The sequence below is a fragment of the Salvelinus sp. IW2-2015 genome, linkage group LG19 (assembly GCF_002910315.2).
Source record: "Salvelinus sp. IW2-2015 linkage group LG19, ASM291031v2, whole genome shotgun sequence".
In the NCBI taxonomy this organism is placed as follows: domain Eukaryota; kingdom Metazoa; phylum Chordata; class Actinopteri; order Salmoniformes; family Salmonidae; genus Salvelinus; species Salvelinus sp. IW2-2015.
This window is the reverse complement of record NC_036859.1, coordinates 32,750,984-32,764,182: the sequence shown is the minus strand read 5'-3', so window position 1 is coordinate 32,764,182 and position 13,199 is coordinate 32,750,984. Positions and strand designations below refer to the sequence as shown.

At 43.5% G+C, this 13,199-nt stretch overlaps 1 protein-coding gene and 1 long non-coding RNA gene across 2 annotated transcripts in view; both read right to left on the bottom strand.

Annotated features, from left to right (window-relative positions):
- Positions 1 to 288: 288 nt before the first annotated feature.
- Positions 289 to 3,157, bottom strand: LOC139029301 (uncharacterized). Its single transcript, XR_011481606.1, has 2 exons — positions 3,096 to 3,157; positions 289 to 2,936 (listed from the first exon to the last, which is right to left on the bottom strand). It is a non-coding gene; the product is annotated as an uncharacterized lncRNA (long non-coding RNA).
- Positions 3,158 to 3,626: 469 nt separating this feature from the next.
- LOC111979075 (kinesin-like protein KIF1A) overlaps positions 3,627 to 13,199 on the bottom strand; it is a 52,451-nt gene continuing 42,878 nt past the window's right edge. Inside the window, 8 exon segments of the mRNA XM_070448983.1 lie at positions 3,627 to 4,932; positions 5,144 to 5,262; positions 5,561 to 5,753; positions 6,041 to 6,163; positions 7,832 to 7,938; positions 9,283 to 9,354; positions 9,540 to 9,728; positions 10,025 to 10,170. Of these exon segments, the coding sequence (XP_070305084.1) occupies positions 4,893 to 4,932; positions 5,144 to 5,262; positions 5,561 to 5,753; positions 6,041 to 6,163; positions 7,832 to 7,938; positions 9,283 to 9,354; positions 9,540 to 9,728; positions 10,025 to 10,170 (989 nt within the window). The 3' untranslated portion in view covers positions 3,627 to 4,892.

The window sequence follows — 13,199 nt, the reverse complement described above, 5'->3', positions numbered from 1 at the left end:
CAGTATATTTCATTAGTTGAATAAGATGTTAGTGCTGGGCTGGAGCAAAAACCTGCACACCATGTACAGTAGGGGTCCCAGGAACAGGTCTGAACAACACCACATTACAGATACTTACGATTTTAGATGTCCAGTTGAATTAGATTGTTGCTCTCTGAAGTCTCGAAATACATTTATTTTTTACAAATTTCAAATCAGCACATCCTTGCATCCTTGTATGAGGTAGGATCTATGAGTTTTAGATGATTGGCGATGCCAGACAACGAAATCCAGACAAAGGACACAAGCAAATGTTGCATAAGTTCCACATTTATTTCACTTTATTCTGACAAATTGTTAACGTGTCCACAAACATTAGAAGACACTAGAACTCCAACACTCAAAAGATAACGTGAGCACTGAGATGACATCACAGGCCAGTTATTATGGAACGGGGGTTACATCTGTGCGATCGGACCCACCACAGCCAATCAGGTTCATTACTGACAAGACAAGAGCCAATCAAATGCCAAGGTCAATGCAGAGTCATTTAGGCGGGCGTTTAGTATACGGGGCTGTTTCTATACAGAGCTGCACTGAGGGGGATAGGGCGTCATTAGCAAGCAGTGAGGGAAAGAGAGAGCAGTGTGAAGAAGAGGCAGATCCGCATGCTTGGATCCAGGAAATGTAATGCTACATAAAAAAGCTGTCAAAGCAGTAACAGAATCCATCTGTATTTGTATATATAGCCGGCTCACGGAACTTCAAATGCGTCGTTTTAACTTCTTCTTTGAGGACGGAACTTCAGATATCCTAGCTGTAAGAAGTACCCTAGTTTTAAGAAGCGTCCTAGTTTTAAGAAGTGCCCTAGTTTTAAGAAGTGCCCTAGTTTTAAGGAGCATCTTAGTTTTAAGAAGTACCCTGGTTTTAAGAAGTATACTAGTTTTAAGAAGCATCCTAGTTTTAAGAAGTACCCTGATTTTAAGAAGTATACTAGTTTTAAGAAGCATCCTAGTTTTAAGAAGTATACTAGTTTTAAGAAGTATCATAGTTTTAAGAAGTAGAGTTAAGAGTTAGTAGACGCTAAACGCTAAAGCGACAATAGTACAGTTTCAAACAAAACAACATCTCCTTCTTTTGAGGGATAATATTGTAACCCCCAAACAATCTTATGCATTCTGTACATTCTTAATATGATAAATGATGCTGTGATAAGTACAATAAATTATACTTGGATGACAATTCAATAGCCCTAATATTCCCTACTCACGTAATCCACCTCCAAATAGAAACAATAATTCATAAATAAAGCTTTCTTTTCTTCCATTGGTCGAGCAGGCAAAATAGTGGCATACCAGTGTACACCAAAGTAAAAAATTGCATACAACACACAAGATGACCACAACTGGGTCGGCAGGTAGCCTAGTGGTTAAGAGCGTTGGGCCAGTAAGCAAAAGATTGCTTATCCCCGAGCCAACAAGGTGAGAAAAAAACATCTATAGATGTGACCTGGAGCAAGGCACTTAACCTTAATTGCTCATGTAAGTCGCTCAGGAAACGAGTGTCTGCTAAATGACAAAAAAAAAAAAAAACAGATCCACAATATGAAACCCAGAGATATGTTGTATTTTAAGTAGTTCATAGTATTTATCTTGTGATAGGTTGTATTTTAATTAGATCATAGTATTTATCTTGTGATAGGTTGTATTTAAGTTTCAGCATTCTAGAAACAGAAAACAAAGAACCGTGTGATTTTCCACTGAAACCAATCAACTCTCAATTATTGCACTGCAGTATATACGCAATATATTCCTTATAGGAAGGATATAAGAAGATATGTTCATAATTGAGGATATAAGCGCTTATTAACATCATTTGAGGAACATCATGTGTGATGTGTATGTATGCCATGTCTTGCATGTTGCTCCCTTGCTGTGTCTATCTGAGCATGCTCTGTAGGTTGGCAGGCCTAAGGCATGCATAAAAGCCCAACACTGTGTGTTAGATGGGAGAATTGTGTTTGACCAAAACACGAACCTYGCCATACAAACAAGGAACAACAGTAGGACATGATCCAATTGGCTGTCTGGCCATGGCTGGTCTGCTGCACTCACACATGATGTTGCTGTAAACACAACACTAACGCTTGGTTTTCAATRAAGCAAAAGGACGTACAAAAGCATACAACACTCAGACTATGAGACAACAGGCAACTTCAGTTTGAAATTGTCCATCTCCTACGGCTGCTAGACCAACGTAGCACTGAAGAGTCACTTTGCTTCAGTCGGCAGTGCCACCTTGATTCCCTTTGGACTATTCTCGTTTCAGATAGCAGTTTGTGGTCATCTGGGTGTGAAGGTATGGTCACAGCAACAATAAACCACAGCCAAAGTCTCCAGGATGTGCGACTTCATAACATCTACAGGTTCATACTGTATAGGTTTCTGACACAAGCACCAGGCTGTAAAACAGCTATACAAAAGCAAAGCAGAGGATGTTAGCTGCTACTTTACACAAGAAGCTAGTGTAGTCTATAGACTGTACACATATTAGTCAAAATAGAATCACATGGACACACGGCATCAATATTAGGTTCATAGCATCAGAGTAAATACAAGCTTGCTTCGATACATGTAACATTGAGCTAATGTGGTGGACGTCAATGATATTAAAGTGTGGACTTGATGAAAAACAGGAAAAAGAGAGAGCGAAGTGAAGAAAGGGAGGCACTACCTGGTGCATAGCGATGCACTTTCAGACAACTCGACTGGCGGAAAAAAGGTAAAAAATATCCCACTAACCTATCAATAGAGAATAATCACAGCGTTCTTTTAAATGATTCAATGTACTGTAACCCACCACCATAGAACGCAAAGTAACCCACCAGCATCGAACGCAAAGTAACCCACCACCATAGAAGGCAAAGTAACCCACCACCATAGAAGGCGAGAAGTCCCCTCACCACAATCGAACGACGACAAAGTAACCCACCATAGAAAGCAAAGTAACCCACGCACCAATAGCAGCAAAGTAAACCCACCACCATAGAAGGCAAAGTAACCCACCACATGAACGCAAAGTAACCCAACCACCAATAGTGAAGGCAAAGTAACCACACAAGCATCGAACGCAAAGTAACCCACCACCATAGATAGACTCGGCAAAGTAACCCACCACCATAGAAGGCAAAGTAACCCACCACCATAGAAGGCCAAAGTAACACACCACCATAGAAGGCAAAGTCACCCACACAGCATCGAACGCAATTGAACCGCAAGTCCACCACCATAGAAGGCAAAGTAACCACCACCCATAGAACGCAAAAAACATCCTCTTGCTGGAGAGGAGCCATTCTTAGTGTATCCACGTGGAATATTTCACTTATAAACAAACATTCAGGGCCAATAGCAGAATCGTAGGTTTCGCAAAGGATTACATTAATATCTCACTAAAACCTAGGAGACATTTTTTAAGTCTACATGACAGAGGATATCTTCACTATTTTAAATAGATTGGACTGCTTTGGTTAAAAACAACTGAGTGAATGGGACAGACATCAACTTAAGAGAATAAAGTTGATATAATGCAACAATAAAGTGCCATGCGACAAAACTGGTCAGTGATCTCACACAAATAAATTAAACTGGTCAGTGATCCCACACAAATAAATTAAACTGGTCAGTGATCCCACACAAATAAATTAAACTGGTCAGTGATCCCACACAAATAAATTAAACTGGTCAGTGGTCCCATACAAATAAATTTAACTGGTCAGTGATCCCACACAAATAAATTAAACTGGTCAGTGGTCCCATACAAATACATTAACTGGTCAGTGGTCCCATACAAATAAATGTAACTGGTCAGTGATAAATAAATAAAACTAAAATAACAAATAAATAATGTATATACACAAAGAATATGTAAACGGTCAAGGACACATTGCTCTCCAGTGTGAGTCAGGCAGCTGGCGTATTATATTGCCTAATGCTCTACAAACATGTTACTATGAAATGTCAACACAGTGAACTCGCCATTCTCCAAGCATGGAAGGCAAAGAGTCATCCTATTGCCCTATCATATCCCCATTATCCTAATCTGTCCATTACATTATCCAACTATTACAGCACCCCACTTCTATCCCACTGTATACTGTCCAAAACCTGGATATATCACGTTCATCCTATACTGTCTAAAACCTTGGATACAAAACAGATGCAACGACAACGAGTTACAGTATGCGACTGGCAGCCATTTCAACATGAGGTAAATGTGGATATGCTGTTTTAACATGAGAACACACACACAGAAACAGATATCTCTTATGAGAGGACTAGAAAAGGGAATATACCATGTCACCATTAATATTTTTCTTATCAGTCTACAGTGTTTATAAGAAATACATGAGTGGTTTTGATCTGGGGTATAATGTACAGTTAGAGTGGGGCGGTAGTAAGTAGCAGGCCATTGGAACTGATAACAACTTGGACTAAGACTTATACACTATAACGTTTCTCTTTGTTTGGAGAAACCCTATGGGGACTGTTAGCATGTTAGATAACGGTAAAGTTTACATGCACATGACAATGGGGTGTCACAACCAGGCACAATACAGCCAGCAGGGGTAAGCCCCACTACACAGGGTTGGGTTGTTAGTTAAGTCTTACATGGGTATTAAGGGTGTTTAATGGGTASTTTAAACTGTGCATGTTCCAGGTAACCAGGAAGAGGCTTCAAATAGGGCATCARCTGGGATGGTTTTAAGTGCAGTTTGGGGAAGTATCAGCGACAGGATGGMGCACTGTTAGGACAGGGAGAGCTGTTTAGATGAGCTATATACAGGAGAGGGTCAGTGGAGCTTTGAGATTGTGTTGTTTTTTGTTTTCTCCCCCCCCCGCGCGTGTTCCTCTCTCTCACATCCTTGGGCCTGACTTTCTTCTGGAGAGCTTAGACCTTGGGGAGGGAGGGAAAAGAGGGGAGGGTTAATGTTTGACTGAAAATGATCGGGGGGAGACAGTGAATTTGAATTAGAAATTAGCTTGAACAAGTGTTTACGAGGAGGTTTAAGTAACCTGGTAATACACAAAAAATAAAGGTTTGAGGAGGGGTTTTCATTGATGAACATATGAGGTAACAAGGTTGAGCCAGTGAGGGGTTACTATACCTGATAGTTCCGGCGAGCAGGGGGTTAAAAGCATACAGCCAGTCGTGCATCTCCTTGTCATTACTGGCTTGGAGAAGTATTCCACGATGCTCGGTGCACACTGCAAATGTGTTTGGAGTCTAAAAGCAGAAATGATTTAGATCACTAAAAGGATCTGGTAAATTAACTACAATTGGACAGATACAGGAAATCAATGGTATAAAAAATATATTTATTATTATTATTATTTTTATATATTTGTCTATAAACAAAAAATATATCCAAGAAGTACATTCCAACAAACATATTAGTGGTATACTGTATTTTTGGTATATCCATTGTATATTTGTAATATATTAGTGATTTATTTGTAAAATGTATATGGTATATTTTTGATATATTTATGATATATTTGGAAGAAGTTTCTGTCAGTCCTACCCGGAGCAGAGTCTGCTTGTCCTCGCTGTATTCCACCTGGGCAGAGGAGAGGTTGATGACAGCGCGCTCCACATTGTCCCTCTCGTTGCGRTACAGGTAGACGTAGGGCCGGCGTACCACCACGTAGCGCTTCACCCAGCCACTGGTGTGAGGCTCCAGGAAGTGCAGGTAGCCTTTCTTCGACACGATGGGGCTGCAGCCCAGGGGAGATAGAAGGACAGTTATATTTCAGTTATATATGAAGTAAACATCATATTTTCTTATTTATTGTTGATTTAGTAGAAATACAGCCCATCCGAATAACTTAAGTATTGCTCATATTTTTTCATCTTTATAGTGATTCCAAACAATTAATCTAGCAGAGATATATCATAATTCACCCCAATATCAAACTGTATGMCTCATCTGACCTCTATGGAATCCTGTACAGCAGCCTAGTCCTAGCTGAAATMGCTAAGCCCCAGAGTGGTCTGGTCTCACCTGACGCGGATCTCCTGGATGTCAGGGACGAAAGTGCWGCCTCTACCCGGGATCCTCTTCCTATCTACAGGGCTAAAGGGGTCCAGGTCTGGGGTTGAAGCTCCAGAGCTGGGCTCAATGTGTCTGCAGACCAGAGATAACGTTCCATCAATGTTCTCTCAACGTTCTTAAAACATTCTCTGTGCTTTCTCAATGTCCTATCAACGCCCTTTTAACAAAGCTCTTTCTACAAAGCGAATTAATTAATTTGCATATTCAGTGCATTCGGAAAGTATTCAGACCCCTTGATTGTTTCCACATTTTGTTACGTTACAGCCTTATTCTAAAATGGATTAAATACTTTTCCCCCCTCATCAATCTACACACAATACCCCATAATAACAACGCAAAACAGGTTTTTAGAACTTTTTGCAAATGTATAAAAAAAAAAATGAAATCTCACATTTACATAATTATTCAAGCCCTTTAATCAGTACTTTGTTGAAGCACCTTTGGCAGCAATTACAGCCTCGAGTATTCTTGGGTATGACGCTACAACTTCGGGAGTATTTCGGCAGTTTCTCCCATTCTTCTCTGCAGATCCTCTCAAGCTCTGTGGGGAGCTTTTTTCAGGTCTCTCCAGAGATGTTCGATCGGGTTCAAGTCCGGGCTCTGGCTGGGCCACTCAAGGACAGTCAGAGACTTGTCCCGAAGCCACTCCTGCGTTTTCTTGGCTGTGTGCTTAGGGTCGTTGTCCTGTTGGAAGGTGAACCTTCGCCCCAGTCTGAGGTCCTGAGCGCTTTGGAGCAGGTTTTCATCAAGGATCTCTCTGTACTTTGCTCTGTTCATGTCTCCAAGTCCCCTGCGTTGAAAACCATCCCCACAACATGATGCTGCCACCACCATGCTTCACCGTAGGGATGGTGCCAGGTTTCCTCCAGAGGTGACGCTTGGCATTCAGGCCAAAGAGTTCAATCTTGGTTTCATCAGACCAGAGAATCTTGTTTCTCATGGTCTGAGAGTCCTTTAGGTGCCTTTTGGCAAACTCCAAGCAGGCTGTCATGTGCCTTACTGAGGAGTGGCCTCCGTCTGGCCACTCTACCTTTAAGGCCTGAGTGGTGGAGTGCTGCAGAGATGGTTGTCCTTCTGGAAGTTTCTCCCATCTCCACAGAGGAACTCTGGAGCTCTGTCCGAGTGACCATCGGGTTCTTGGTCACCTCCCTGACCAAGGCCCTTCTCCCCCGATTGCTCAGTTATGCCGGGCGGCCAGCTCTARGAGAGTCTTGGTGGTTCCAAACGTATTCCATTTAAGAATGATGGAGGCTACTGTGTTCTTGGGGACCTTCAATGCTGCATACATTTTTTGGTGCCCTTCCACAGATCTGTGCCTCGAAACAATCCTGTCTCAGAGCTCTATGGACAATTCCTTTGACCTCATGGCTTGRTTTTTGCTCTGACATGCACTGTCAACTGTGGGACCTTATAGACAATCTTATATAGATGATCGATGGAGCTCAATTTCGAGTCTCATAGCAAATGGTGTGAATACTTATGTAAATAAGATATTTCTGTTTCTTATTTTTTTATAATTATTTCTAAAAACCTGTTTTCGTGTTGTCATCATGGGGTATTATGTGTAGATTGATGAGGAAAAACATTTATTTAATCAATTTTAGAATAAGGCTGTAATATAACAGAATGAGGAAAAGTCAAGGGGTCTGAATACTTTCCGTATACTACTTGTCAACAGCAGGTCTGGGGTGAATAAAATGGGAGTGAGGGGTGACAGTTGAAAGGTGAAAGGACACATACCTGATGTCATAATGTCCCTCCACCAATGAGGGGCAAGTAGAGGACGGCGTTAGCGTGCTCAGACCAGAAGAGGACGGTGACATCAGCAACGCTGACATCTCAGACAGCTGAAACACATACACACGCACATACACAGATAATCACACACACACACATACAAACAAACATGAACATATACACACACAAAATAAGCACACACAAACACGCACATACAATGACACCATTATACATTCATCAACAGTTCCCATGTATTGCATTTGGAGGGTCTGCAAGGTCTATGACAGAATCTGATACTCATCAAGTAATCCAATGAGGTCATGAGAGGACATGTGTTTCAGCCCCAGGCTTTGGTTACACATGTAGAGACAACATGCTGTAGTAGGGACAGAGAAGCCTGACATTCTCTGAGACGGGGGTGGGAGGAGAGGGGGGTTGGAGGAGAGGGGGCTAAGGGTGAGAATGAGAACATGTGTAGGTTGGGTGAAGGATTCCATAGAACAGAAGTAAATCATTGGAAAAGATGGGACCTCAGGGGATGGGGTTTACGAGTGATGATGAGCAACTAAATATTAATTAATTAATTAAGAGTGAGGTATAAGGTAGTTATTTTGTTTTAAGGTTAAGTTCTTCATTAGAATGTATTTCCTTGTTAGAATTCAGTTATTTGTTAGAGTTTAGTTCTTTGTTTAACAAATAAGTAAATGATCAGAAAGGCTGCGTGTGTCAACTAGACAGGGGATCAGGGGGGAAGGATGTAGATGACAGATTTCTTGGGTGGGATCAGTGAGAGTGGGTTGGAATCTATAGGGGGCACGTTTGATGGTATACAACGTGCTTTGGGCTAGGGGCTGGCTGGGCAAAAGTATCCTGCACGGTGTACTGTAAGTTCGTTATAAAGGGGGTTAAAGGGCCTGGGGGCTGTGTTCTGTAAGTGGGTTATAGAGGGGGTTAACTGGACTGGGGGCTGTAAGTGGGTTATAGAGGGGGTTAACGGGCCTGGGGCCTGTATGTGGGATTTATAGAGGTATTACAGGGACTTGTTCTGTATTTGGGTTATAGAGGGGGTTAAAGGCCTGGAGCTGGTTCTGTAAGTGGATATAGAGGGGGGTAAAGGGCATGGGTGCTGGGTACTGTAAGTTGGTTATAGAGGGAGTTAAACAGCCTGGGGCTGGGTTCTGAAGTGGGTTATAGAGGGGGTTAAAGGTCTGGGGCTGGGTACTGTAAGTGGGTTATAGAGGGGGTTAACAGGCCTGGGGGCTGGGTTCTGTAAGTGGGTTAAGAGGGGGTTAAACAGCTGGGGGCTGGTTCTGTAAGCTGGGTTATAGAGGAGGTTTAACAGGCCTGGGGGCTGGGTACTGTAAGTGGGTTATAGAGGGGGTTAACAGGCCTGGGGGCTGGGTTCTGTAAGTGGGTTATAGAGGGGGTTAACAGGCCTGGGGGCTGGGGCTCACCTTGCTCTCACTGGCACTGCTGCTCACCTGGCTGTACTCCCTGTTGAAGGTGTGCATGAGCAACCGCAGACACTGAGACCCCAGAAGGAGGAGAGGAGGAGAGGAGGAGCAGAAAAATGTATTATTATTACTAATAATCACAACCATTAAAAGTCCAAAAAAGAGAGAGAACCAGAAAGTGTTCTGGCAAGCAAGTGTTGTATTAGGAGCTCCAAGGTAGGCCTGGTTCCTAATAGAAGCCAGGGACTTGTAGTCACCTTGGCAGCCAGCTCCCTTTGCCTCTGGCTGGGGCTTTCCAGGGCAGGACTGCCCCCGAGGCTGTAGCTGAGGATGGGGCTCTTGGCAAAGTCGCTGATGTCGCCACTCTTGCAGAGCGCGTCCTGCCCCGCGGCCAGGGTGGCCTCTAGTTTCTCCCGCAGTAGCAGGTAATGCCTGGTCTTCTCTACCTGTTATGACACACAAAGAAACTGCTGAGTCTCTGGCACAAAATGGCCACTATCCATTATCCAGGTGATTGACTCATTGGTGAGTAGTACCGCCACACAATACTATTTTGAAAACAGCTACTGTTTATGGATGGAAACATAATTTATTATTTATTATTCAGACCACATTTCAATGGCAAAGTATTGTTTGTTTATTTCATTCATTCATTCATTCATTGACTAACTATCAGACTTGACTCCACCCCTCTGAATTCCGGCCCACCCACCCTACAGACCCTACCAATCCCAGGCCTCACCTCCTGCAGCAGGCTGAGTTTCTCCAGCTCCCACTGGTGGTCCAGGATGAGGCTGTCGCTACGGGGCCTCCACCCAGCCAGGTTCTCCTCTCCACGGACGTATGCCACTGAGGTGTCCAAGACGCGCCGGCGCCGCCGCTGCATGCCTGAGGGTAAAAAAGGGTAAAAAGACAGCAATGTCAAATATAAAAACAGAACTACGTTTATATACTGCATATATACTGCCCAAATACTGCCCATATACTGTCCATATACTGTCTATATACTGCCTATATACTGTCTATATACTGTCTATATACTGGATAGCAGTTATATAGACAGTATATAGGCAGTAATTAGGCAGTATATAGGCAGTATATAGTAGGCAGTATATCAGTACAGGCAGTATATAGGCAGTATATAGGCAGTATATGGCATATATCCATATATAGGCAGTATATAGACAGATATAGACAGGATATCTGTATATAGTCAGTATATAGAACAGTATATAGACAGTATATTCCGTATATAGGCAGTATATAGACAGTATATAGACATAACGTATATAGGCAGTATATAGGCAGTATATAGGCAGTATATAGGCAGTATATAGCAGTATAGGGCAGTATATGAAGTATATAGGCAGTATATATAGGCAGTATATCCATATATAGGCAGTATATAGACAGTATATAGACAGGATATCTGTATATAGTCAGTATATAGACAGTATATAGACAGTATATAGGCAGTATTATAGACAGTATATGGACAGTATATGGGCAGTATTTGGGCAGTATATATGCAGTATATAAACGTAGTTCTTTTTTATTATTTGACATTGCTGTCTTTTTACCCTTTTTTACCCTCAGGCATGCAGCGGCGGCGGCCGGCGCGTCTTGGACACCTCAGTGGCATACGTCCGTGGAGAGGAGAACCTGGCTGGGTGGAGGCCCCGTAGCGACAGCCTCATCCTGGACCACCAGTGGGAGCTGGAGAAACTCAGCCTGCTGCAGGAGGTGAGGCCTGGGATTGGTTAGGGTCTGTAGGGTGGGTGGGCCGGAATTCAGAGGGGTGGAGTCAAGTCTGATAGTTAGTCAATGAATGAATGAATGAATGAAATAAACAAACAATACTTTGCCATTGAAATGTGGTCTGAATAATAAATAATAAATTATGTTTCCATCCATAAACAGTAGCTGTTTTCAAAATAGTATTGTGTGGCGGTACTACTCACAATGAGTCAATCACCTGGATAATGGATAGTGGCCATTTTGTGCCAGAGACTCAGCAGTTTCTTTGTGTGTCATAACAGGTAGAGAAGACCAGGCATTACCTGCTACTTGCGGGAGAAACTAGAGGCCACCCTGGCCGCGGGGCAGGACGCGCTCTGCAAGAGTGGCGACATCAGCGACTTTGCCAAGAGCCCCATCCTCAGCTACAGCCTCGGGGCAGTCCTGCCCTGGAAAGCCCCAGCCAGAGGCAAAGGGAGCTGGCTGCCAAGGTGACTACAAGTCCCTGGCTTCTATTAGGAACCAGGCCTACCTTGGAGCTCCTAATACAACACTTGCTTGCCAGAACACTTTCTGGTTCTCTCTCTTTTTTGGACTTTTAATGGTTGTGATTATTAGTAATAATAATACATTTTTCTGCTCCTCCTCTCCTCCTCTCCTCCTTCTGGGGTCTCAGTGTCTCGGTTGCTCATGCACACCTTCAACAGGGAGTACAGCCAGGTGAGCAGCAGTGCCAGTGAGAGCAAGGTGAGCCCCAGCCCCCAGGCCTGTTAACCCCTCTATAACCCACTTACAGAACCCAGCCCCCAGGCCTGTTAACCCCCTCTATAACCCACTTACAGTACCCAGCCCCAGGCCTGTTAATCCCTCTATAACCCACTTACAGTACCACAGCCCCCAGACCTGTTAACCCCTCTATAACCCACTTACAGAACCCAGCCCCCAGGCTGTTTAACCCCCTCTATAACCCACTTACAGTACCCAGCCCCAGACCTGTTAACCCCTCTATAACCCACTTACAGAAAACCCAGCCCCCAGGCTGTTTAACTCCCTCTATAACCCACTTACAGTACCCAGCACCCATGCCCTTTAACCCCCTCTATATCCACTTACAGAACCCAGCTCCCAGGCCCTTTAACCCCCTCTATAACCCAATTACAGAACCCAGTCCTGTTAACCCCCTCTATAACCCACTTACAGAACCAGCGCCCCAGCTGTTTAACTCCCTCTATAACCCACTTACAGTACCGCACCCATGCCCTTTAACCCCCTCTATATCCCACTTACAGAACCCAGCTCCCAGGCCCTTTAACCCCCTCTATAACCAATTACAGAACCCAGTCCGTTAACCCTCTATAATCCCACATACAGGCGCGTTAACCCCCTCTATAACCCACTTACAGCCCCCGTCCAGTTAACCCCCTCTATAACCACTTACAGAACACAGCCCCAGGCCCTTTAACCCCCTTTATAACGAACTTACAGTACACCGTGCAGGATACTTTTGCCAGCCAGCCCCTAGCCCAAAGCACGTTGTATACCATCAAACGTGCCCCTATAGATTCCAACCACTCTCACTGATCCACCCCAAGAAATCTGTCATCTACATCCTTCCCCCCTGATCCCTGTCTAGTTGACACACGCAGCCTTTCTGATCATTTACTATTTGTTAAACAAAGAACTAAACTCTAACAATAACTGAATTCTAACAAGGAAATACATTCTAATGAAGAACTTAACCTTAAAACAAAATAACTACCTTATACCTCACTCTTAATTAATTAATATTCAGTTGCTCATCATCACTCGTAAACCCCATCCCCTGAGGTCCCATCTTTTCCAATGATTTACTTCTGTTCTATGGAATCCTTCACCCAACTTAGCCCCCTCTCCTCCAACCCCCCTCTCCTCCCACCCCCCTCTCAGAGAATGTCAGGCTTCTCTGTCCCTACTACAGCATGTTGTCTCTACATGTGTAACCAAAGCCTGGGGCTGAAACACATGTCCTCTCATGACCTCATTGGATTACTTGATGAGTATCAGATTCTGTCATAGACCTTGCAGACCCTCCAAATGCAATACATGGGAACTGTTGATGAATGTAAATGGTGTCATTGTATGTGCGTGTTTGTGTGTGCTTATTTTGTGTGTGTATATGTTCATGTTTGTTTTGTTATGTG